Source organism: Leptidea sinapis, chromosome 25 (genome assembly GCF_905404315.1).
Source record: "Leptidea sinapis chromosome 25, ilLepSina1.1, whole genome shotgun sequence".
NCBI classification, from domain to species: domain Eukaryota; kingdom Metazoa; phylum Arthropoda; class Insecta; order Lepidoptera; family Pieridae; genus Leptidea; species Leptidea sinapis.
In genome coordinates, this window is record NC_066289.1 from 7,509,348 (window position 1) to 7,537,163 (window position 27,816).

The 27,816-nt window shown below is 37.6% G+C and overlaps 2 protein-coding genes across 6 annotated transcripts in view; one reads left to right on the forward strand and one right to left on the reverse strand.

Annotated features, from left to right (window-relative positions):
- Positions 1–27,816, forward strand: part of LOC126972044 (transient receptor potential cation channel trpm) — a 311,245-nt gene that overhangs the window by 86,095 nt on the left and 197,334 nt on the right. The window lies entirely within an intron of this gene.
- LOC126972077 (venom carboxylesterase-6-like) lies at positions 1,269–10,014 on the reverse strand. Its single transcript, XM_050818657.1, has 3 exons — positions 9,762–10,014; positions 4,272–5,512; positions 1,269–3,468 (listed from the first exon to the last, which is right to left on the reverse strand). The coding sequence occupies exons 1-3, from the start codon at positions 9,930–9,932 to the stop codon at positions 3,189–3,191; spliced, it is 1,692 nt and encodes a 563-aa protein (XP_050674614.1). The 5' UTR covers positions 9,933–10,014; the 3' UTR covers positions 1,269–3,188.

The following is a 27,816-nucleotide window of genomic DNA, read 5'->3' on the forward strand; positions in this document are numbered from 1 at the left end:
GATGTTTATTTCCGAGTCATGGATGTTTATATGTATTTATGTATGTTTAAGTAAGTATATTGTATAAAATACATCGTTGTATTGCAACCCATAGTACAGGCGTTGGGCATAGGTTGTCCCAAACTGTGCTTGAGACTTGGGTCTCGAGTGTAAGTTTATAGGATCTCCATACAAAGAAAATTAGCACACCTACCTTCAATGCTCGTGTAACTTTTTTCCTAGCGTAGCCTTTTTTATAATAATAAGGGACGAGAGGAGCAGGATGTTCAGCTGATGGTAATTGATACGCCCTGCCCATTACAATACAGTGCCGCTTAGGAATCTTGAAGCAAAAAATTCTGAGCGGCACTACAATTGCGCTCGTCACCTTGAGACATAAGAAGTTACGTCTTATTTGCCTAGCAACTTCACTAGCTACGGCAACCTTCAGACCGAAACACAATAATGCTTATACATTACTGCGTCACGGCAAAAAAAGGCGCTTATCTAGCCGGTATCCTGCGAAAATAAGACACTCTCCCTTGGGCTAGGACTTTCCAGCTTCTTCAGAAGACTACTTCTGTAAGCACTAGCTTACACATTACTGGTGGCAAAAAGGTGCCGCTGCTATTTAGATGTTCAGTACGGGAAAAAATATTGCCATCTCGGTAAACCAAGGTTCTTTAGTGGTTTACAGATGATTTACTAGCCTGTCATTCACATGTACTTCAACATCATATAAATTATCCGCATCCCGTATTCAATGTCTCAACTGCCATCTACTTGCAATGTTGCGAGAAAATCCTCAATAAAGCCTCGATGCACTTAATACAAATAAACTTATATTTATGAAAATTATTATTAAATTATAATAAATTAATTATTATTAAATTCTAATTAAAAATATTACATAGAAAAAAGATAAAATGTGAATCAACTGGAGATGTAGCTGGCTCTTTGGAATTGGGGTTTATTTCAGATCTTGATCGGTATCATCAAGTGCGCAGAAATAAACAATAGGGTCTTATTGGCGGTAGGGTGCGGGGGGGAGGGGCGACATGCGCAGACCGCACCCAGCGTACAAACAGCTAAATCGTAGCACAAAATCTATATTACTAGTATTTTACAGCTGATAAAAAGGTCGGTATGACTATTTTACTATTTTCTGATAAAAATTATTTTACGTAGGGCGCACATAATTTTATAATTTATAGCTCATTTATTTCAAGTAACGATTACTACTTAGCGGGTTCTTATAATTGTAATGAATAGATTGTAACAAAACAGAATGGCGTTTTTTTGTTTTTATTTAAAATCAAATTCAAAACGAAAACAATAAAATACAGTTAGCTAAGAACATGTCGTGCTTAAAATTAAAAATTATTTAAATAAAATACTTTTTACATTGAGTTATTTGCGTAAAAATTTAATTTATTTATTTAACCAGACGTTTCGTGACCTTTGAAGGCGCATGTATTCATGGGCACTTTTACGCAGATAACTTAAATGTGAAATTACAGTAAAATTTACACGCGTGTTAATCCTTTAAATAGTATATTACGCAACAAGAAGAAAAGTAGATCATTCTCACCTGCGGAATATTGACAAGCGCGGGTGGTAATATGACTTTTTCCCCACCTGGATGTAAAAAGCTCGCTATTAGTCCCTGGTACGAGGTACAAAAGTCGTCTTGCCGGGAGAGAATCGGCCACTTTTTTCCCTCGTACCAGGGACCAAAAGCGAGCTTTTCATCGAGGTGGGGAAAAAAGTCGGTGGGAAAAAAAAGCATTTTATTTCAATGTAACGCGTCAATCAAAAAAAAAATAAAAATAATTTCAAAGTTGTTATAACTAATAGCTGTGTCCAAAATATATTCTGGATATTATCCAGTAACTATAAGATTTAATATAGGAAACCACCCAGGTAAAAAAGTAAATATTACTTAGCTATTTACTATAGCATTCTTACACGATTTTTCGATATTTCCTTTGATAAATGACAATAAATGTAGACAAAGATGAATTGAGCTACAACCGTACGAAAACTGAATAATCTAGTAAGAAGTAGTGATGGGCGTTGAATGAACGAACCAGTTCAGTCAACAGGTCGATGACGCGTCGACGATTCGACGGTTCACGTATTTCAAATGAACTAGTTCAATTTATAGACTATGACAAACGTAAACAAAATATCGTTTGCCATCCATTACAACAGAATGTAAATCATGAATTAATTTTAACAAATAGATACTCACTAGTCATATACATAAAATCAGTTGATCTTTTAAAATGCTTTTATTTAATTTAGTTCGAGATAAATTAATGTCATTATTATGAATTAATACAGTCTATTCTAAGCCATGGCGATCGCGACGAGCCCATACAGTCGGTTCGGTCGTTCCGCCTCGCAAAGTAAACTTGTAATAATGACTGTCTTGTCTAGCGTCTACAATACCGTCGAAGGTAAACTACAGTCCACGATTTAAACAAGTCCGTCGACTAGTCGACGAAAAAAAATTAACGGTCTTGTTTCGTTCACACAAAACACGTCGACACCCCACTAGTAAGAAGCAAGATGACGGTTCAGCTAGACACGAACTGATTATCTGACCCACACTTAATAAATTTCAGAAGTGATGACAGTTGGGGCACGGACCACGGTAATGTTACTTGGGAAAAAAGCTCTCGGAAAGAGACAAATAGTCATTACGTATAGCAAATATATATTTATGGCATTCTTAAAAAATCTTCGAGTGTTCCTATATTGAATTACTTAATACTAATTATACAAACTTAAGTATACGCATTAACTCTCACGTCTAAATAACACACATTAAATGCATTAATTAAAGTAGAACTAGTTTATATGTCAAACGGACGGTTTTTTTTAATTAAAATACAGAATTTCATATAGTAAAATCAGTAAGGATATCAAATTGATTTACCAACAGTGAATTCTATGATTTTTTTATTTATAATTTTTAAAGTTGTTCTGAAAACCTTTAAAACCCAACTCCATCACTACAGATAAAAGTTTATACTAAAGCGGTAGCTTGTAATTGACATTCAGAATTATGTTTACTTGGCTGATTTGTAATTGTTGCTGTAAGCTCGCCAAATAAAAAAAAAGCTACTAAAAGGCCTAAATTTTTTGGTGCACTGCTAGTTATATCCTTAACTAAATACCAAGATGTAAGGTGAAGAAAAAACTTATAAGAGTTTTACAAACAATAGACAAAAGACTACAGTCAAAGAAACACTTAATATCTTTACGGCGGAAGAAGCTGATTGCGGTGGGTGATAGTATTGAGAATAGAGTTTGTTCCAGAAATTCATTCTCTGCTGGTGAATGTTGAGTCTCTCTTCTTCCTGGAAACTCTTGCCCACTGTTATGACATCGCCTCCACTGATTCGGAGAGATAAGGGACTGCTGTCAGTGTAGGGGTTCCAAGTGATTCCAGAATTCACGTAATTCGTCGGGTTAGGATTTCTGAAAATTCATATTGAAAATCTTTCATTATAAATAGTGAAATTTCACATCAACATAAAGTACTACAAATTGAAAATAAAATTATATTACCTAAGAAAGACATTACGTTATAGTTATAAAAAATTTAATTAAATAATTTTATGGAGGCAAAGATTTTTTATACGAAATAATGACCAATCGAGCAAGACGTTTACCTGGTGGCAAATGCCGAAAAATATTCCTATATATATGCCCATTAAAATCAACAAAAACAGCCGCTGATATTGTACTCACTGTCTCGATTCGAATCTGTACCTTCTGTCTCGGATCCTAAGGTCGAATATGTCATAACCTGTTGTTACAAAAACAACCTGTTCATTTGTTTATTATTTCTTGTTGATTGTTTGTTATATACTACATTGTTCGACAACATTCGAGAATAATCCTTAGGGGTATACATATATAGAGGGGCACTAAATTTATTCAGTGTATAAGCGATACAAGTGCGAGTGTGTGTATGGCTGTTGATCTGTATTAGTGTTTAATGAGTAATTGGTATCTAGTATTGACAGTTGGAATGTTTAGCAAATTATTTTCGGAAATATACTGGTGTTTTATCATCTTTCTGTATTTGCTATAACAATACAATTTATTTTGTGCATTAGTGCAAAATCTGAAAACTAATGTTTTCTATTTTCTAACCCAAGGTTATTTTGTTCTAATAATGTAGTCACCGTGATTCCGCGATTAAGTCAAGAATTTACTGTTGCAATTTAGATACTGCATTTAAGGTATTTCTCATAAAAGACAACATAAACACATACCCATTCTTAGCGAATTCGCTGAATCTTCTCAGAATAGCAGTCTGCACGGCGACATCAGCAGGGCGTAGATCAAAGTCGAAAAGATAGTTCAAAAGTCCACCGTGCTTGACACCGTCTAAGCGGATTTGTGTATAAGGCCAATCTGAGTTATGGGTACCGCGGTAGGCAAACTCCAGAAGTCTAACTGGTGCTGTAGATGTTTTAGCTCTTTCTGTTACTCCTCTAATCATTGAAACAACAACCAATGTATCTCCTTCAAAGTTCAGAAAACCTTCCATATTTACAGGCTGCTGGGCAAAGTAAAATTCCCTGATTGATTGTACGACAGCTGACTTATTTTGATCTGATTCTAGGTTTAGGTCTACCGGGAGAAAGTCACTAAAGTTTGCTTGCATTGTGTCAATCCAATTGTTAAAAGCAGCCTGCTCAGCCCTTAATGTCCCTTCCATGTCAACAAATACAGAAATATAAGGAATTTGACTATAGTTTCCACTACGCAGTAAGTTAATAGGTGCGTCTGGCAACACTCTTTCATCTTCACTAATATCCGAGCTCTCAATACAAGGAGCAAAGAGGGGGGTGTTATTGAAAAACGTAAAGTCCTTAAGAGATGGTACAAGGACATTTAAATCTGTATTTGCAATGGATTTTGCCAGATTTTCTTTTGACTTGCCAGAGTAACTTAATTTTTCACTAAATCTTTCGGCGTATTGCACGGGTTCGTACGCGACTGCCCATGGAGCTAAGGCTGAGCCACTTATTGCTATTACTTTATGAACCAAGTCATGTCCTAAAGGAGACAATGATATTAACTCTGCTATAGCAGCTCCCGATCCATGACCAAGTAAAACAACATTTCTAGGGTCGCCACCAAAACCAGCTATATTAACATTTATCCACTTCAATCCTTGAATGATATCTTTAAGGCCAGCATTACCTGGTGCTGCAGGTACTCCAAGACATAGAAATCCAAAGATTGAAAGGCGATAGTGAATGGACACTACAACGAGTTCTTCATCAATCAGTTTTTTAAATGTGAAGAGTTCTTGCCGTGATGTTGTATATTCTTCGCTTTCCAGCCAAACGACGACAGGTCTACTTATCGATGCATTTCTAGTAAATACATTGAGTACTAAACAGTCTTCTACTCCTACGAGACCTCTTGCTGTCGGTTGAGCGCAGAAAACACTACTATCGTCAGCCTGGTAGACTCCTGTATACGTAGGAGCGGGTGTAGGTGCCTGAAATAAGAAAATACCATTATTTAAGCAGTCTCTTGATATGAAACTATGCTTTTTCCTGTATTAAGACAGGGTAGTGATTGACTGACTTTCTCCGAAACTTTATTGATTCTTCGACTACCGATTTTTTTATTCTTTTGACCTAGAATTTACCATAATGCAATATTAGAAGCGAATAATTTAATGATATATGAAAAAATGCATATTTATTATGCTTTATTTGAGTCATACATCTTTGTGCCGTTTGGTTTCGAGACACTTGGCCCGTGGGGCCCAGAGGCGCGGAGAATGTTCAAAATACTATCTTCTTATATAGACATAGTATTGTAAATATAGTAATAAGATTTGTTTGAATTAAATTATGCTTTATTAATAAAATTCAAATGCTATGAAAGAGCCGCAGAAAAAAGAAAATGCGGATACTAATTCTTATTTCCAAGTCCAGACGAACAAGGTTGCAAGCATGTTGCTTGAAGTTTATTAAATTGTCATGAAATAATGTAGTTATAGATTTTCTTTGTGAATTCTAATCTAATCTCAGTCTTACAATTATCTTTCAGTTTATCGTAAATTTTATCATTTTGCTCAATTTCTATATTTATAGTTTTAAATCAAGTAGTTACCTTAATGAATGTTCTTTGAAACTTTTGAAATATTCTCAGATAGAAATATTATATTTTTCGGAATAAAATGCACCCCTTTGTCTCTGTAAAGTTTTTCGGTTAAATTGTTAATTAATCGTATAAACCAAAAAAAGCATTTATAAAATTGCTTAGATTAATTTAGGCATGAATTTAATTTCGTTTTCATGTAATATAAGACTAACGCAAAAAAGTTACCTACTGAAGATTGATAAAAAAGTACTTAAGTAAATTGAACACTTTGAGAAATGTGTTAAGCAGTTAAGATAAGAACTTGTTGCCGAATGCCGTTAAAGTTAAATTAGGTAATTGAGAGTTAAGACTGCTGTCACTTCGATTCGAATTTAAAACGATTTAATTTTGTTTTCAAAACGATGACGAAATCGCTGTGAGAAATTTTGTAATTAATTAATTGGGTTCAAGTTTGAATGAAAGTGGTGAGCCACCTATCACCAAATGAGCTTATAGGTGTTCACCCCGGGCTATTTCTCAATAACTTTTATATTCTACCCTCACGAGAAAGACCTTCGTAAACTAGGCCTAAGCTACGTCACAGCCTAGCGATACTCTCTAAGAAAAAAGCGACTCACTCGATTGTATAAAACGTGCAGTCATTGATAGATTGACAGATGAAGATATAATCTTGTAAAAAACGGACATAGCCGAAATCCACTACATTTTAAGCAACTCTTCGCTTTCAAACTTAGACGGATTATACTTCGTCACCAATTGCCATGCTGTTATTAATACTATTTCAATCTTATGTCAAATCATTGCACATTTCATACTTTACAAGTGGGAGGCTCCTATGCACGGGATGCCGGCTAGATTATGAGTACCACAATGGCGCCTATTTCTGCCGTGAAGCAGTAATGTGTAAACTTTACTGTATTTCAGTCTGAAGGGCGCCGTAGCTGGTGAAATTACTGAGCAAATGAGAGTTAACAGCTTATGTCTCAAGGTGACGAGCGCAATTGTAGTGCCGCTCAGAATTTTTGGGCTTTTCAAGAATCCTGAGCGGCACTGCATTGTAATGGACAGTTCTTATCAATTACCATCAGTTGAACGTCCTGCTCGTCTCGTCCCGTATTTTCATAAAAAAAAATATAACAAAATTACAATTTTTACTTAGGCAGTCCCTCCAGAAAAAGTTATAAAGAAAAGTTGTGTAAATTTTACTTTTACCAATATTTTTTACTTTGTGTAGTTTATAGCACTCGTGCCTACAAAAAACACCCACACAGTATGTAGAGGACCCGTGGAGGCTAGATAAATATATATGCCAGAGTTTTATAAATGCCGAAATATATGTATATTATGTACTGCACAATTGTCCATTTTTCTCTTTTCCAATAGAGTTTAATGAAATTCAATACAAAACATACGTAAATGAGAAAACTAGTAAGAAAACATCGCCGACAATAATAATGGCAAGTATTGATACCAAGGCGCATTGTTAATACCTTTTTTTTTGTAATGCCCATGCCATGTTAGTAAACAGCCGGATCAGAAAGCTGTTTACAGAATACAGGTAAAGTATTCCGGCAACTGAGTCACACTCACGTTAATAACACTGTTCTCTAGTTTTTTATTTACTTTTTAACGCGTTCTAGAGATATAAAGCAATTTAAAATTCTATTTTTAAAATTGTTGTTATTATTTGATATAATATGTAACTTCAAATCAGCGATTCGATTACTTGTTACATACGTAGTCTGGCCATAGATACTGTTACAATTAAAAATAAACAAAATATTACATTTGAATTTGGAATCTGTCATTTTTATATGATTGAGTTTTCTAATTTTGGCGCCAATATATTGTACAATATTTTGCGATATTAAAACGGAGTGGGGTGATAAAGAGAACCGGATCGCTGTGATTGCATTACACAAAGTAGGTATGGAGCCAAATGCAATTTTTATGTCTCCATACGCTTGGTATTAGTAAAATGTAGATCGAAAAAGCGTTTTATATTTTTCTGCATAAAACTAACACAGTGTAAAAGTAATAATTGTTATTTAAATAGATTTTTTTTCTGTGTTTCAGTATAATATATGGAAAGACTAGGTATTTATATCAATTCAACAATATTTATTACTTGTGCTATTCTTCAGCGAATCGGTGCCGCCGATTTGATCCTCGCGCGATTCGATGTAGGTTTTCGAATTCTTATTTATGTTATCAATTTTTTATTCCTTATGTGTTTATAATTCAATTTGTAGAAGTTCATCATTACATCATCAATGATTTCGTTTTCAATTTAATAAGCTAATGAAATAATGTCAGCAAAACTGTCAAACCGTATGTCAAAAATTTGTCTCATAAAAATGATACCTAATACAATTATTTTTAAATATTATGGGTTAGGAATCGAAATATAATCTAACCTCTCTTTTAAGATGGACTAAACGATACGCAGTGTTGAAATATTTAGATACAACTACTTTTGTTACAATACAAGTATTTATGTACCTACCTTAACATACTGAAACAGTAAAATATATACATCTAAAAGAGTGGCAATGAGTTGCAAGTTCTTGCTACTTCTACTCATTAAAGCTTAACTTTACCGAAGTGGTGGTAAAATCGTTGACATGTGTAGTATCATTTTGTCCTCAGTGAATAATTTTTTTTCTTTATTTCATGAATCATGACATGTTTATGTATCACTAGCTGACCCAGCAAACGTTGTATTGCCATATAAAGTAATAAAACAATTCAATAGTAAAAATTTTTAGGGTATAAAAAACGGATGACGACCGATTTTCAGACCTACTAAATATATCGTAAATAAAATTTATTGTACTACAATAATCATTAGATTCGATTGTCATCTTGCAACTCTATTGCGTACCTATCTGTGGATGGAAGAGAACAATATGAAAATCGCGATACAAAAATAGATGTTGATCGTGGACCGGTGAAAATTTGAAGTTGTAGGTATTTTTTAATGTTGAATCATAATAAAATAAAAATAAAAAAAAATTGTCCAAAAATTAAAAAAAAAATGTTAAGGGTAACAACAAAGGGTAAAAAACTAGGGGTATGAAAAATAGATAGTAGCCGATTCTCAGACCTACTGAATATACATATAAAATTTGGTAAAAATCAGTGAAGCTATTTCGGAGGATTAGGGTAATTAACATTGTGACACGAGAATTTTATATATAAGATATAAGATACTATATGAAATACAAGAACATCACGAAGTCACTTTTAAATATGTTTTATACGCATATATACCTACATTCGAGTTCCACGAATTTATACAACAGGGACTCCAACAGCTAGAGATAAGATTATCAAGTAAATCAGCAGAAATCGAATCAGACATAAAATCCACAAAATTTTTGTGACTAAAACGTTCGCTAGGTAAAACCAAATTATTGTATAATCAAAGTTAAGTAAGGTATATAATATTACAATATGTAATAGTAATATTCACGACAATATTAAAAAAAATATATATCACACATCTTAGAATCAAGCAATGTTTATTCAATTAAAATGTTTGCGGAACACGGTCTCATGTTGCAAGTAAACAACGCTTACATACCGAGAAATAACCGGCAAGTCTTAACCTTCTAATATAACCTAACACATACCTTAAATCGGTTCGCTCCAGAAGTTGATCCTCCATATCTTATCCCATAAAATGTGTAGTAGTCCCCATCGGTTGCACGTTTACCAACAACCATACCATGCGTAGTGTTTACTGATAATTCCTGCGCAAACGCATACGCTGCAAAGCAAAATAACAAGATAATTCTCCGCATAGCGTGCGCGTTGTACTCTGTCTTGATCGGTACTGACAAGTTGACAACTGCTAATGCTGACTGCACTGTGGTCTGCGTAGTGCGTAGTGCGAGTGCCGACTGCCAACACCGAGTGCGTAACTGCGTAGTGCGTACTGCTACTGCAAGTGCCTGGCCTATATATTATTATACTCTTTGGTGCCTGATGTCAAGTGTGAATTACTGACAGCTGACTTATGCGCTTTGAAATGTCAAATGTGCCGGGCGCCAACGGCCAGCGTGAAATGAAGCGTAAAAAATAAAAATAACTAAGGCCGTGAGTCGTGACAGATAATTACCTACTCGGTACTCTGTTATATCAATTTTAATGACTAGCTTACGGGCATCTAGTACGTTGGGAAGTCAAGTGGGGTTAAGTATCAGGTACATTTGTATTTTATTAATATACCTAACTACCTAGGTAAATCTCAATGGACTTTTTAACAGACATCAAAAAAGGAGGAGGTTTTCAATTCGTCGGTATGTTTTTTTTTATGTTAATTACCTCAAAACTCGACTGGGTGGACCGATTTTGATAGTCCTTTTTTTATTTGAAAGCTAGTGCTTCCCGTGTGGTCCCATTGTAATCGATCTGATAATAATCCATGATAAAATCATAAAAGTCTTAAATTTGCTGTATACGTATATCCTCCCACCGCGGACCCGCTCACGCCTCTCGCCTCCTAACGACTCAAGCCCATCTCACCTAAAACTGTGTATGTAGTTAACCTAGTATAAACCTATCTTGGCTGACACCGACTCCAAAAATTACAATAATCGTAACTAGAATTAGATTTTATAAAAATACACAATTATTTTTATACTTTTTAGTGCGTATCTATTGTTTTGGAATATTTTTTTTGAAGTCGGTTGTTTTTTTGTTAAAATATTTTTTTCATGTAGGTAGTTAAAAAGGCTCTAAAATTCGTTAATCCATGAAATAGTCTTTGCCCTTCATTTAGATAGACTAATTGACGACTTGCGAGGCTCATTAAAATTGACTTGTTTTCAGGTATATATATGACCTTAACAATATGTGCAGAATATATTTTCATTCTTTTGTATTTAAATGATACGCTTTTAAAGGATTAAAACGCGAGTAATTGTACAGTCCCCCTGAAAACAAGATTTGGAACTGGAAAGGTCTTGAAACATTGGGTTAACTAAAATAAAAATAAAAATGTAACTTTTACGCAAAAATATAATGCAATAACACAGTTACAATAAGGTACACGCGTTTTAATCCTTTAAAAGTATTTATTTAAATTATTTTGTATTGTGCATATTAAAATAATTAATTAATAAATTTGGTAGTACGAAAATGACACTGGAAGTTTTAGCGTTGACCACTTGTAAACAATATAATAAAAAATGAAGCTTGAATTTTGAAAATGGAACTCTGCCAATAAAATATATTATTGAGTAAGTACTAAGAATGCATTTTATTCATTTATCATTTGTTTTACCAATTGGCTGCAAATTGAAAATTGTCTGTGTCACGTCGGCATGAGTGCGAGAAATTTTCGTGCCATGTTTTTTATGACTATCGATATCATGTCAAAAGACCGTTTTACGCCACCACCCATATTTCCAGGCTATGTCAAAGAGGATGTATCTACTACGAAATAAGAGGCTACTGCCTAAGTAAAATTTGAAATTTAGTTTGGTAAGAAACGTGCATTTAAGTGTTTGTATGGAATCGCCACCATGTCAGGCCGTCTCCAGGATCAGATCTCGAAGCCTATCCGACTGCAGCGGCGAGTCAGACTAGGCGGTATTATATCGCCCAAGCTGTTTATTGCTGCGTTGGAAGATGTCTTTAAGCTTCTGGACCGGAACAGACTGGGCATCAATATCAACGGCGAATACATCACCTTCGATTCGCAGACGATATCGTAATCATGGCAGAGACCATGAAAGACTTAAGCCGTATGCTCGATGGCCACAATTCACCTTCCCAAGGAGTAGGTCTCAAAATGAACATGGACAAGACGAAGATTATGTCAAATGTCCATGTCGCACCGTCCCATAATAATTGGGAACTGTACTCTCGAAATTGTCAACGAGTACTACTACTACCTCGGATCAACAAACCAGTTAGGCAGGTCCAATTTCGTGAAAGAGGTCACTCGTCGAATCCAACTCAGGTGGGCAGCGTTCGGGAAGCTCCGTAAAATATTCTCGTCCCAAATACCACAGTGTCTGAAGACGAAGGTTTTCAACCAGGGTGCGGTACGAAGACGTGGTCGCTAAAAATGGGCCTGATGAGAAAGCTCATGGTCGCTCAGAGGGCAGTGGAGAGTGGAAACTGAAGTGGCAGTGGGCAGGGCACATAGGTCGTCGGACAGATGTCCGTTGGGGTAGTAAAGTGCTTGAATGGCGACCACGTACCGGAAGACGCAGCGTTGTTAAGCCCCCAACAAGATGGACCGACGATCTTGTCAAGATCGCCTGATTACGTTGGATGAGGGCAGCGCAGGACCGATCGTGGTCTTTGGGAGGACCCTTTGCCCAGCAGTGGAGGTCTTCCGGCTGATGGTGATGATGAATAATGCAGTGATTTAACGTTATGGATTTCGGCTATCTCCGTTTTTTACAAGATTATAGCCTTCAATCTATTAATGACTGCAGGTGTCATACAATCAAGTCAATCGCTTTTTTCTTGAGACAGTTTCGATAGGCTGGCTTTGTTTCCTGGCCACTGCCACTTTTTAAATGGCATCGGTGGCCTTACTGAGCTCAAAGCAGAGCAAGAGCAAAGTAAGGTCACTCTTATTTATTACTTGCTAAAATATTCTTCATATTAATAATTATATTATTGACTGCATAATACTTGTAGCAACTGTAATAACTTTGCGTGTCCTACTCAATGTCATTTTAATATTTTATTATTTAGAACTTAGTTACCACGTCATGTGTGTTCGTGACTTACAATTACGTGTTCATTTTATGATAATAAGGAAAATTGTTAAAAATAGAATGAGTAAATTATTGATGATTATTTATTGATGTTAAACATTGATGAAGTAGACATTGATGGAATTCGTTGATGATTAATTGGACGTAACAAAAGAGAATTTATACAATACTATAAGATCTGGAAATAGAAAGCTGCATTGAGACTCTAAAAATGAACGCTTTGAAAATTTAAGGCATGAAGAACGCATCTGAAGTTATTATTTTTATAAATGGTGAACCACTTAATTATGTTTAAGAGTATATTTACGAGTATATGTAGCGCAAAAAAATCAACAACTGGTATAATTTAAAAAGAAATAAATAAGTAAGAGTCGTTAAATACTAAGCCTTATAATGCGCCCTTTTATCTTTACATAATATGGCTGCCAAACTTGGTCACTTATTCAAGGTACCAAATAACATCAAAAACAAAAATCTGTCAGACAGTTATGAGAAGGAGTATGAAAAAGCAACATATAGAAATAGAATAACAAGATAAGATAAGCGAGAAATATTAGAAAGAAAACAATAATACTAGTTATAAGAATACTAATAGTAAAAAGCAATAAAAGGTATTGAGTTAAACAAGAGAAAACACAGATCGTCTGACAAAATGAAATAAATAAATATGGACATTCTCTAAAATTTAGTTTACTCCTTGTATCACCGTATCAATCTGTCCCGTCTAGATATAAAAAAAAAGGTGCGTACCAAGTACACGTCAATGTTTGATTTTTTTTTATTTTACCCTCATTCGCACAAATAAATTATCAAATAACATTTAAAAACAAAATCTTATGAACGATGCGGGACTCGAACCCACTACCTCTGGCGTTCCGTACCACTGATCTGCCAACGGAGCTAACCGTTCGAGTGACGTATCATCATAAAATCTTGTATGCTTTGTTCAACTCTCAGATTGTGGCTTCGGCTATTAATCCTCGAAGTGAGGGTTATCACTTTAAAATCATAACAAATTGTAAAGAAATTATTCTTCAAAATTGTACAATTACCAGGTAAACATAAAATAATAAGCTATGAGTACTATAATAATAAGCTATAAAATTACAAATTGGGGAAGCTGGAATATTCAGTTTACATTTTATGTAACTTTCTAGAATCTAGAGCATTTTGGAATGTAGCCAATTGGTGAGGAGAGGAACACAAATTGCCTGCGCCTGAAGTATCCGTTATCTCAGGTTATATGTCTTCCGAGTTAAGTTACGGCGTATCAGATGCAATCCAAGATTATTATGTTAACTTAAAATATAGGCTAGGTTACGTTACTTACGTTCAAACAGAATTGATAAATAGCTCACCTGAGATACAAACATTATTTATGTGGAAAGCGATAAGTCTGTTACGGAGTCTTAAATCATCATATTTTCCTCAGACCTTTTCGCTAGGAGGCGCGGTTACAAATTTTTCTTAGGTTTAAGCGCATAGATTCGATGACGAGGGCTGATATAGAATTATTTTTACTTGAACCGAATTACAGTGGGAGGCTCCTTTACACAGTATGACGGCATAATTATGTCTACCATAACGGCGCCTATTTCTGCCATGAAGCAGTAACATGTAAACATTATTGTTTCGGTCTGAAACGCGCCGTAGCTATATTACTGTGCAAATGAGACTTAACATCTTATGTCTCAAGTTGACGAGCGCAAGGTAGTGCCGCTTAGAGTTTTTGGGGTTTTTTCAAGAATCCTGAGCGGGACTGCATTGCAATGGGCAATGCGTATCAATTACGCTGAACGTCCTGCTCGTGTCGTCCATTATTTCATAAAAAAAAGTATAAGGTTAAAAAGTAATATTTGTGTTAAATGAATTACCACAAGTTTAAATTGGGTTCTTGTGAAAATTTAAATAATCTTTATAATCTATATTATAATGAAAGCCAATTTATTTATGAGAAAAAGTTATGAGACCTTTACAATGCTGTATTGTTTAGGATTTATGAAAACCTAAAATTCTGAGTGGCATCACAATTTGAATATTTTATTAAAAAGAGCGCAAAAAAAAAATGCTGGGAGAGTTTCTGGCGCTGTTTCTTCTCTCTCAGAACGCCATTTGTTTTCGAAGCGGTTTTTTTGTTTGAAGTGACATCAAGAAGAATTCTAAAGGAATCAATTTGGAAAAAATAAATGCCTTAAAAATTGCCCCCGTCACTTATGTCTCGACAGGACGGGCATAATTGCAGTGGGTTTTCGCACTATTGTAATGGGCATTTACAGGGTGGTTTTTTGAGAAGGGCGGTGATGGCCAAGTCGGAAACCTTCGATTTATAAGGAACCAATAACTGGATATTTCGTTTTTTTTTAAATTTCTTGAAATTTTGACGGACGACTCGAATGATTTTTGAAAAAAAAAAAAATTATACCAAATTCTTTGTTTTATTATTTTTACACGGAAGAATAATAACCTCCTATTCAAACTTCTATTCTGTTCTATCAAGGATAAATCATTTATTAGTATCAATGCAGTAAGGTCATTAGTTATACGTATAAACTTATGCATCGGTGTCAACGGAAACCATTTTGAGCAACTTATTAGTTAAGTAAAAGCGAGATATGAAAAGCAATTTGTACAATTTTGCTTTCATTTTTAGTAATTCATATCTTTCCAAAGTGTGAACCTTATCTGAAAAACAAAATTTTATGAAAGATGCGGGATTCGAACCCACGACCTCCGGCGTTCCGTGCCGGTGCTCTAACCAACTGAGCTAACCGTTCGAGTACCGCCTTGTTACAAAATTCTGTTTGCTTTGTTCAACTCTCAGGTTGGTTCGAATCTCGCATCGTCCATAAAATTTTGTTTTTCAAATTTTATTTGTAAATTAATCCTAGAAGTGAGGGTTATCACTTTAAAAACATAACATATTGTTTGATCCTTATCAGCAACAGAGTCCATTGTATTTTGTTATTGATCGTCTTGGTACTCTTTATTATAGAAAAATATTACATAATGTAGAGCTACTTTATTATTATCGATACGGACTCATGAATATTAAATTATTGTTATTATGACAATGTTCCCTAAGGATTCGTTTCGGAACAATTGTATCCTTTGTCCATCTGTATTTATTGGCATTGAGTGGGGGTTTTGGTGGGAGAAGCAGGAGTATGGTGGGGGGGTGGACTGATTTCAGTGGTCCAGGGTGTAGATTTTCTTACTGGGTGGTCTCTTCCATCACACGGTGAGGTTCTTCCGTTCGGAATGAAGCTTTTTTCAAAAGGTTTAAGCAATTTGTTATGTTCTTAAAGTGATAACCCCCACTTCTGGGATTAATATACAAATAAAAGTGCGTATAGTTGAACAAAGCATACAAGATTTTACGACGATGCGTTACTCGAACGGTTAGCTCAGTTGGAAGAGAATTCGCACGGATTGCGAGAGGTCGTGGGTTCGAGTCCCGCATCGTTCACAAAATTTTGTTGTCAAATTTTATTCAAAAGGATTCTTTTGGTTTTAGATACTACTTTGACGAGAGAGAACGAACACAAAAGTATGTGAAACAAATATTGTAGCAAATAGGCAACAGGCGTAAGCCCTCTAGAACTACCCGCAGAGTCCTTTTCCATACATAAATTTCTATTATCATTTTCAACTGGACAATATACTCGTACAATATACAGTATAATAATTAATATGGAGGAACAATAACTTTCAAACTATCAGTAGGCCATTGTTCCGTCCACAACAGTATTACATATATCTTCCTCAGACCGACCCTACCATATAGTTCACAATATAAATTTAGTGTTATTAACATTTGATTAAATTCATGCTTTATTTCTAAAAGTACTGCTGTTAGTTATAATTTATTTTATTCAGACATCCACACATTTGTTACTCTTTTTTTTGGTATTAGCAAGGAAATCGGAATAAACAAAAAAAACACGCAATAGCAACGGACCTGCGAGCTGATGTCATAAATATAATTGACGTGTTCGGATAATCTTTCGACCTGGGTTTTTAAATGACCCTATTACTGTAAGAAATTGTCGTCACCCTGAAGAGTTTATAGGTTTGGAGGAATATATTGTCACTAGTAAAAAGAAATGCAAAGCTAACTTTAAAAAACATTTTTGTATGATATGGACACTTAGCTTTCCTTCTATGTATTGCTATTCTCACCATACGAATACTAAACGGCGAGTCAAACATGCGCATTTATATATACATATATAGCTATACGGTTTTTGTTTACGTATTTTCTGTTTAATAATATAATACAATATTGTTCTAATTGTAAAATCTTCTCGTCCCAAAAGCCATAGTATCTGAAGAAGTTTTTCAAACGGTGTGTGTTGCCAGTGAAAATTTATAGCACGCAGACAGCAATCGCAAGGACGGCTTAAAGGGCAATGGAAAAGGCTATGCTCGGAGTTTCCCTGCGAGATCAGATCAGATAAGTACCTTGTGCCTTTTAACATGTCGAAGGTTTAAGTATGAGTAGTAGCTGTTCAGATACTAAACACCTTGGCTGTATTCCAGATATGTAATGGCCTCCAGGCCATTCTGCAAAAAAATATTTACAAATTAAATTTGTCAGCCCTGATTGTTGTATGAAGATATTTACGGGTAATTAAATGCAACACACATTTTAACAAAGAAGGCTTACTATAGTATAATCCTACTAATATTATAAATGTGAAAGTTTGTATGTCTGGATATATGTTTGAACTTCTTTAACGATAAATCTACTGAATAGATTTTGATGAAACTTTAGAATAATATAGCTTACACACCAGAATAACAAATAGGCTATAATTTATAAAACTATAGTGTGAATTATACAAAATATAAAAGAAGTGTGATTGTTGCTAATTAATACAACTAGCGCCATCTCTTATCAACTAGCAAGCAAAAGATCAATACAATTTATATGGCAAAACAACGTTTGCCGGGTCAGCTCGTAGATTATATACAGTTCTTGTGTGGTACTGTGCAGTGCAAACTGTATAATATTATTATATTAAGTAAGCTAAGTTTTTATATGGTTGGAGCTACATAAAGCGTCATGAAGCTACATCAGATCGTAAAGGGCTTTGACGTGGAGAAGAACAAATTATACTCTCTGTAAGAGAAAAAGAATCAGAAATGAGGAGATCCGTAGGAGAAGCAAAGTCTACCGTGGGGCAGTAAAATCTTGGCTGCAAGAATACTGGAAGACGCAGTGTTGGGAGGCAAGACAAGATGGACCGATGATCTGGTCAAGATTGCTGGAATGGGTTGGATGAGGGTATCGTAGGACCTATCGTCGTGGAGATCTTTGTCGGAAGCCTTTTTCCATGAGTGGGCATCTTCCAGCTGATATGATAATGTATATTTTTTCAATGTTTTGTACAATAAAAGAAAAACCATACGCCATAAACTCTTAAATTAATCTGCCAATAGCCTATACAGTTGTCTATTAAATAATCCAATGGAATTGCTAAATCCAACACTTCATTGTATCTTTGGTGGCGTTTATATAAGGAAGTGTTTCGAATAACTATCCCAATAACCAAAACCTACGCATTTTAGGCCGCAAACATAAAAACGCTGAGTATGGCTACTATTTTATAATGCATGGCAATATTCAAAATGGCCGAGCTCCTGAGAGTTTTTCAAGCAAATGTGTTTTTGTACAGCTAACTTATTAGGGCGTTAGGTATTTTGATACAACTTTCCTTAAAAATGTTGCAGGCCGCATATGTGGCGAGTTGGCTGAGTTGATATTTGAACAAAAGATTTTTTTTTTTTATGGAATAGGAGGACAAACGAGCGTACGGGTCACCTGGTGTTAAGTGATCACCGCCGCCCACACTCTCCTGCAACACCAGAGGAATCACAAGAGCGTTGCCGGCCTTTAAGGAAGGTGTACACGCTTTTCTTGAGGGTACCCATGTCGTATCGTCCCGGAAACACCGCACAAGGAAGCTCATTCCACAGCTTCGTGGTACGAGGAAGAAAGCTCCTTGAAAACCGCACTGTGGAGGACCGCCACACATCCAGATGGTGGGGATGATATCGTAACTTGTGGCGTGTCGTGCGAAGGTGAAATTCGGCGGCAGGAATCAGGTTGAACAGCTCTTCGGAACACTCCCCGTGATAAATGCGGTAGAAGACACACAATGAAGCGACGTCTCTACGCAACGCCAAGTGATCCAGCCGTTCACAGAGTACTGGGTCCCCGACAATTCGAGCTGCTCTGCGTTGCACGCGGTCAAATGGATCGAGCTGATACTGGGGTGCGCCAGACCAGAGATGACAGCAATACTCCATGTGAGGCCGGACCTGCGCTTTGTAGAGCGCTAGAATGTGGGCCGGCTTGAAGTATTGCCGTGCTCTATTTATGACGCCCAGTTTCTTTGAAGCCAGTTTGGCTTTGCCCTCCAGATGGCCACGGAATTGGCAATTGCTCGAGATTTCGAGACCCAATATTCCGATACTAGGCGAGGCTTTAAGGGAAGTGTTCTCGAAGAGCGGTGATACGGCAAATGGGGTTTTTTTAGTGGTAAACGCGCAAACTTGAGTCTTCTGGGGGTTAAATTGGACAAGGTTCAACTTACCCCATTCCGCGACCTTCTCGAGAGAGGACTCGATGGAAGACACAAGTTTCTCCCGGCACTGGTCGACGTTTTCCCGAGAGAGACCTGCATGGCCTGTATATACGGCATCACCAGTGCTGTCGTCTGCATAGCAATGCATGTTGGCGGTGTCCAACATATCATTGATATGCAAAAGAAACAGCGTGGGAGATAGCACACAGCCTTGGGGCACTCCAGCGTTCACGGGCTTGGGATTCGAGCAATAACCGTCGATAACGACCTGTATGCTGCGCCCAGTGAGGAAGCTGGAGATCCACTTGCATAAGCTCTCGGGAAACCCAAATGATGGAAGTTTTGCGAGGAGCGCCTTGTGCCATACACGATCAAAGGCCTTCGCTATATCCAGACCAACTGCCAGGCCTTCCCCCTTGGTTTCAATAGCCGCCTATGTGTTAGGTATACCAGAAGATCGCCAGTCGACCGACCATGGCGAAAGCCGTACTGCCGGTCGTTGATCAACTGGTGACCCTCAAGGTATACCAAGAGCTGGCGGTTAATTATGCTCTCCATGATTTTGGAGAGTAGGGAGGTAATAGCAATAGGCCAGTAGTTTGCCGGATCCGAACTGTCTCCTTTTTTTGGGATCGGATGGACAAGGGCTGACTTCCATGAATCAGGGACTACGCCTTTTGAATAAGAGTGCCGGAATAAACGCGTTAGCACCGGCGTCAACTCAGGGGCACACGTTCTAAGCACGATTGGAGAAATGCCATCCGGCCCGCTCGACTTCCTGACGTCCAACGAAAACAGAGCTCGCCTAACAGTTTTCTGTCGGAACTGTACTTCAGGCATGGAGCTCTGACACCGCGGGATGGTCGGCGGTGTTTTTCCGTTGTCGTCAAGAGTCGAGTTGGAGGCAAAAAGAGTGCACAGGAGATCGGCTTTCTCTTTTGCAGTATGGGCCAGGGTGTCATTCCTCATGTGCAACGGCGGCATGGACGGCTGGTTGAAGTTACCAAGAGCAGCTTTCGACAACGACCAGAACTTGCGTGTTCCGGTCGGGTAACTGGAAAGCTGCTCGCCAATTTTGACGACGTGCTTCGATTTCGCACGGGCGATTTGCCGCTTTAAAAATCTGGAGGCACGGTTATATTTCCTCTTCAGAACTTTGCAGTTCGGATCCTTTGAGCCCAGCGCCGCAACCCAAGTTCGATACGCCTGTTTATTGCAGTCAGATGCTGCTTTAACTGACGCATCGAACCAGGGCTGTGATCTGCCACCGATCGGTACTACAGAGCTTGGTATAAAAATATCGATGCCCTGCAGTATCACATCGGCTACTGCAACGGCGCAGGCACTAGGATCATCCGAAGGGAAACAAACCCTGCCCCAAGGGTAGGATGCAAAAAAGGAACGCATCCTATCCCAAGCTGCTGACTTGTAGTGCCAAACGCGGCGGGTCGCTGGTGGTCTGCGACGTTGGCGTCGGATAGGCACTACACTCCTGACCAGGCAATGGTCGGACGTTCCGAGAGGGGCGTCGACAGAGACCTGGTAACCATCGGGATGTGTAGTCAGCAGAAGATCTAATAAGGATGGCATGTGGCTATCCACATCCGGGAGCCGCGTCGGCGACTCAACCAATTGGGACAGACCATACGCCAATGCAAAATTATGCACAGATCGCCCTGCGTAGTCTGTGGTACGTGATCCAAGCCATACGGCATTGTGCCCGTTGAAATCACCCAAGACTACGATTTCAGCGGAGGGGATCTGAGCAAGCACGTCATCAAATGCCGCTTGAACGCAGCCCATGAGGTGATCCGTTTCTGCGTTACCACTATGGGACCTGTAGACACACGCATAGATGCGGACGCGGTCCTCTAAATCTACGCGGAGCCAGAGAGTAGACAGGCCCCCACCCTCAAAATTGCCGAGACGGCGACAGCAGATATCCTCCCTAACGTACACACATACCCCGGCATGAGGCATGAAATTATGCTCAATTTTGTACCCGGGGTACGTTAAATATGACGTATCACTAGGTCGAGATATCTGCGTCTCCGTAAGGAAACACAAGGCCGGCTGCGCCGTCTCAAGGTGGTGGTGGACGGCGTTTAAGTTGGAGTGAATTCCCCGGATGTTACAAAAGTCCACATTAAGCGTGGAGCGGGGTGCCGTGGTGTTGCTGCCCTGTTTGTCCTGTGACATACGCGGTACTGTGCCCTCCCCAGAATACGAGGGGCAGCCCGAGCGCGAATGCTCGGGGAGGGATTCTCCGGCTCTACAAGAGCCGGTACCCTCCTGGGGTAATTTCTTTTTTAGGACCGCTCTCATATTTTGTTGGGGGGGGGGGGGGGGAAGGACGGGGGGGAATGGCCTCCGGTCCTCGACACTAACCTATGCGAAACATAGCGGCACTAGGCCGCTACTTCACGCCGGTATTCTGTGCGAGTGTGGTAAGTAACCCTGACGTCATAAGACAGCAGCGTGACTCTCCCACTTTCAAAAAGCCCGTAGTCGCCTCTTACGACACCCTTGGACCTGGGACTACCCTATTCTTTTTACGCCCCGGGGCAGCACAGGGCAAGAATAACTACACTTGGCTTGTCTTTTATGCAGGCATTTTACCAGTGGGAGGCTCCTTTGCAAGGATGCCGGCTAGATTATGGGTACCACAATGGCGCCTATTTCTGCCGTGAAGCAGTAATGTGTAACCGTTATTGTGTTTGGGTCTGAAGGGCGCCGTAGCTAGTAAAATAGCTGGGCAAATGAGAGTTAACATCGTATGTCTCAAGGTGAAGAGAGCAATTATGGTGCCTCTCAGAATTTTTGAGATTTTCAAGAGTCCGGAGCGGTTCTTTATTGTAAAGGGCAGGGCGTATAAATTACCATCAGTATTTATTCAAACAAATCTTGTAATTATATTTACAATTATACCTCCTATGATTAAACTAAAAATATCATTACGGGGAAGTGTAAAAGAATACTGGTCAACGTTGCCACGTTGGATAGCTAGGCTGATCCCTTGACCGAAATGGCTGCCAGCGCTTGGGTTTCCAGTAGCCTTATTGAGGCGGGTAGATAGTACATTGTACATTTAAAGCGCCTCTGGGCCCCACGGGCCAAGTTTCTAGACACCAAACCGCACAAAGATGTAAGACTCACTGAGACCGACATATTTGCGACGTTTGCTGTCATCGGCACGCAGCAGACCCAGCAACTGTTAACAATTCTGTGTTTTTTTTATGAAAATAAGGGACGAGACAAGCAGGACGTTCAGCTGATGGTAATTGATATGCCTTGCCCATTACAATGCAGTGCCACTCAGTATTCTTGAAAATCCCAAAAATTCCGAGCGGCGATACAATTGCGCGCGTCACCTTGAGACATAAGATGTTAAGTCTCATTTGTCTTGTAACTTCACTAGCTACGGCGGTGTTATGAATAATGGTTTGAACTGACTACATTCGTAAACTATATTGGATATTTTTGGTGTCTAACATTTAATTATTAAAGAACAAGGGAGGTTACGTACGTTGTTTTTAACTAATCGTGTCAGTTCGTCCTTGCACCTTTGACTGCGGTCCGCGAAGGACATTGTAATGACAGTGTTTATATCCTAGTACCTGAAGGTTTAATAATGGAATTTGAACAGAATATTATATCTTTGAACGAGCAATTCTTGTATAATATACTGGGTTTCCGAGAAGTTGACGTCCAAAGCTAAAATTTGAATTTGGCTCTATTTATTGGCCAATGTTCTGGGAAGTTTTTAAAAATGGAAGCCCTATTTTTTTTTTGATACCTTGAACATTTTCATGAATTTAGCTGGAGTAGTTATCTTGAACTTACGACTCAATTCTAAACTAGTTCCACATTGTCTAAACTATTCATAGGTTCTTATGTGGTTATTGGAACTGTAGTTAATAATTATCAACAATAAAATTAAGTAAAAGTGTTCAAAAAAATTTGAAAACGTCCTAAACCACAATTAGGTAAAAAGAGCGGATAAAAGGGGAAAAAAATTACTATCTCCTTAATTAAGCAAAATCGTAGAACATTTATAGGGGTGATTCGGATACTCATCACCATGAGGCTTTCAAATTTTAGCTTTGGACGTCAACTTCTCGGCCATCCTGTATATCTATACATATAAATCAAATTGGAGTGTCTGTTTGAAATATTGAAATAACCATTTACTACATGCATCTGAATATATATATTATATACACCAAAATAACATTATTTAATTTTTTTTTGTCTGTCTGTTTGTTCCGGCTAATCTCTGAAATGGCTGGACCGATTTTGATGGGACTTTTATTGGCTAAAGTAATAAGGAGTAACTTAGGCTACGTTTATTTTAGAAATATAAAGTAATGTTGCAATGTCCAAGAAACAGTCTAACTCTAAAAATAATTAAATGGCAAAACAACGTTTGCTGGGTCAGCGGATTTTAGGGGCGATAAACCGATCTAGCTTGGTTTCAATTTAAAAAAAATGAAGTTTTATCCGAGTTTTAAGCAAAGAGAAACAGCTACAATAACATTAGAATACAAAGGTAACTTTCGCCACTATATACAAGTCTGTAATAGCTCACATGGGACATTGGATGATCCGGCAATCAGAAGACCCCGGTTCGAATCCACTCCTATTAGTTTTTTTTTGTTCAAGTTTTGTACATTATTAAAAATCCGAGAAAGGTTCGGTCGTCCAGATATTATTTATTTATTGCACGTACATTGCATTTGATAAGTATAGATGTTTGTTTCCGAGTCATGGATGTTTAAATGTATTTATATATGTTTATATGAATATATGTATGTTTAAGTAAGTATATTGTATTAAATATATCATTATCTTGTAACCCATAACACAGGCAATATATGCTTAACTTGGGGCAAGATAATTTGTGTAAAAAGTGTGTCAATATTATATTATTATTATGAAGAATAATATCAATAGATGAATTAGTTAAAATTACTCCTATTAATACAAAAATAGTAAATAAAGAAACCTGGTCTTCATAGTACACATTTAGACTATAATTAATTTGAGTTCCATAAAGAGCTGCATGAAAATTTTAATCCTGTAGGAATAGCAATAACTATGGTTGCTGAAGTAAAATAAGCTGGAGTATAAAAAGGCATTAAAGGCATTTATTTTCTCAAGATTGTTTCCCTTAGAATTATTTTTGATGTCATTCCTTATGCTACGTTACTACTACCGCTTCGGAAAGAAATGGCGCTCTGAGAGAGAAGAAGCGGCACAAGAAACGTAATAAGTATAAGGTTCGTATTAGCACAGTTAGGCCCACTGAACACGGAGGCGTAGAATCATAGACGCATAGTCGTCATTATTGATGTAAATTATAAACTACTAGCTGATGCTCGCGACTTTATCCGCGTAGATAAAGGCTTTTTTAAAATAATAAGCAAGTTTGGAATTGAAGATTATCTCATGTACCAGTTCCGGTTCCCGTTTTCGCTACCGTTCCCAACATATTATATGGAAACTTCTACAGAACTCTTGAGAAGGTCACGGAATAGGCTAAAATAAACCTTCTTCAATTTAACGCCAGAATAGTCAAATTTGTGCGTGTAACGTAGTGCGTACCACTAAATACCCCATTTGTCGTATCACCGTATCGTTAACACTTCCCTTAAAAACTCGCCTAGCATCGGAATACGGGGTCTCGAAATCTCAAGTGAAGGCAAAACCCAATAGGCTTCGAAGAAGCTGGGCGTCATAAATAGAGCACGGCAATACTTTAAGCCGGCCTACAGTTGTTTGTAGAGCGGTCTCTACAAAGCGCAGGTCCAGCCATATATGGAGTATTGCTGTCATCTCTGGTCGGGCGCAAACCATTACGACGTATCAATGTAAACCGTATGACCGCGTGTAACGTAGAGCTGATCGAATTGTCGGGAATCTTATGAATTTTGCGTATTCCAATTAATCCGAGTATTATTTATCCAAGCTGGGCCGATGGGATTAACTTCTTGTTGGTTTTTTGCCACCAGAGTGTGGTTGTGATCTTACGACCGCTTTCTAAATCCTAATAATATAGAAAACTTTATAGAAAACGATAATCAATCACACACAAAATATAGCAAGCTAAAAATAACAATACGTCATTCCATAGATGGATTGAAAAAACAATTTCCATAGATCGATCATTGGCAAAGACAGAAAATGGATTCAATTTTCAAGGTTGTCTCGCCAATTTAGAATTGTGATAACATATAGAAATTCGCTGTAAGTTGTCTTATCAAGAAAATAATATAAAATACATATTTCACTCTGAAATATTTTTAAACTATTATAATAAATATGTTTGTGTTCCATTTTCTTTCTTTTTAACATGGTGTTATAGTTCAAAGTACGAGTTGTGAGTACATTGCTTGACAGTAGACGATCGCGGACAATTCCAATCGATGATAAGGATCTATGAACAATGAGCACTTGCCACCTTTACGTGCGGTCCAGGGCAACCATTGAAAAGCAGGCTCACGACTCATGCTGGTATCTGTACATTTTTTTATGAAAATTAGGGACGAGACGAGCTGGACGTTCAGGTGATGGTAATTGATGCGCCTTTACATGCAGTGCCGCTTAGGATTCCTGAAAATCCTAATATTATATAATATTATAATTGAAAAGGCCAAAACTTATGACCGGCTCTACAATTGCGCTCGTCACCTTGAGACATAAGATGTTAAGTATCGTTTGTCAAGTAATTTTACAAGCATTTCAGACCTAAATACAGTAATGTTTACACATTACTGATTCACGGTAGAAATAGGCGCCGTTGTGGTACCCTTAAACTAGCCGGCATCCTGTGCAAAGGAGCCTCCCACAGGAGAATAGATGTAAGGATAGGATAGAAGTAAAGGTTATTTCGTGGTTTTGAATCAAATAGTGTGTTTCTTATCAAAACATGTTCCACAAATTATTACATATTTAAAGAATAAATACATTATTGCGATTTATCTGACAGATAATATTTCGAGATATTATAAGCCAATGCTAACATAATATTTTCAGCTTTCCCTTAATATACTGAATGGCAAATAATTAATATTCTGATCTTAACAAGGACAACTAAAGGCAAGCTTAAACAAACAAAAGAGAGTCTCTGTTTCCCTTCAAAGAACTTTGTGTAAAACTTACACTTAATGCTTGAAGAGTAACTTACTTAACAAGCAGTGCGGGAAGCGATGTATCTGATGTAAGTTGCGAGTTCAAAGCGACCCTATTATAAGTTATGTTTCGACATGGTACCTTGTTGTGCAAGTCAAACTACATTGTAACATTGTTACTTACATCATTACTGCCACGAATTTCTTGTTCCTCTAGTAGGGCCAGATTTTTATGACAGGAAAAATACAGCAAACAGGGCACTCTTGCACACATCTGCAATATCAGATTAGGCGGCCTTTGATGTGCTCTTTGCTTAGCGCATATACGGCTTGTAAAGGACTAAGTCTTCTAGACGTCACATTAAGAACACAGTTATGACAATAAGGGAAGAGACGAGCAGTACGTTTAGCTGATAAGATAGATAAGCTTTGCCCAATACAATGCAGTGCCGCTCAGGATTCTTGCAAAACCCAAAAATTCTGAGCGGCACTACAATTACGCGTGTCACCTTGATACATATTTTTTTTTATGGAATAGGAGGACAAACGAGCGTACGGGTCACCTGTTGTTAAGTGATCACCGCCGCCCACAATCTCTTGCAACACCAGAGGAATCACAGGAGCGTTGCCGGCCTTTAAGGAAGGTTGACATATGACGTTAAGTCTCATTTGCCCTGTAATTAATTGTAGCTTGCCGTAGCTTGAACACATTACTGCTTAATAATCTAGCCGGCCTCCTGTGCATAATAGCTTCCCACTTGTAAATGCTCTTAATCGCCTCTTACGACACCCTTTTCTCTCTGCCAACTGAGCTTACCGTTCGAGTGACGTCTATGTTTTGTTCAACTGTTAGGCTGTGGCTTCATCTACAGGATCTTCTTTAGATTTGGTAACCTGCTCAGCCCCAATATTTGAATATTAGGAAATTGACTTGAGATGTCGCTCTTGTAAATCTAAACAAATTGTTATGTTTTTGAAGTGAGAACATTTACTTCTAGGATTAATATACAAGTAAAATTTATCACTTTAAAAATATAACAAATTGTTCTAGTAATTTGGTAATTCATCAATGTAGAAAGCAAATTCCACAAGTATCGAAAATCATCAAATTTCTGCCCAGATGCGTAGGAGGATATCAAGATCCTTCATTAACCACAGTCCTGACGTCTCAACTGACTACTTCCATATGCAGCAACATCAAACAAAGTCTTTTATATTACTTTAAGC

Excerpts from the sequence above, each read along its gene's own strand:
- LOC126972077 (XM_050818657.1), bottom strand. The coding sequence starts at position 9,932 with ATGCGGAGAATTATCTTGTTATTTTGCTTTGCAGCGTATGCGTTTGCG. Across the intron at positions 5,513-9,761 it reads CTGGAGCGAACCGATTTAAG|GCACCTACACCCGCTCCTAC; the intron begins GTATGTGTTAGG and ends TTCTTATTTCAG. Across the intron at positions 3,469-4,271 it reads AGCGAATTCGCTAAGAATGG|AAATCCTAACCCGACGAATT; the intron begins GTATGTGTTTAT and ends ATGAATTTTCAG.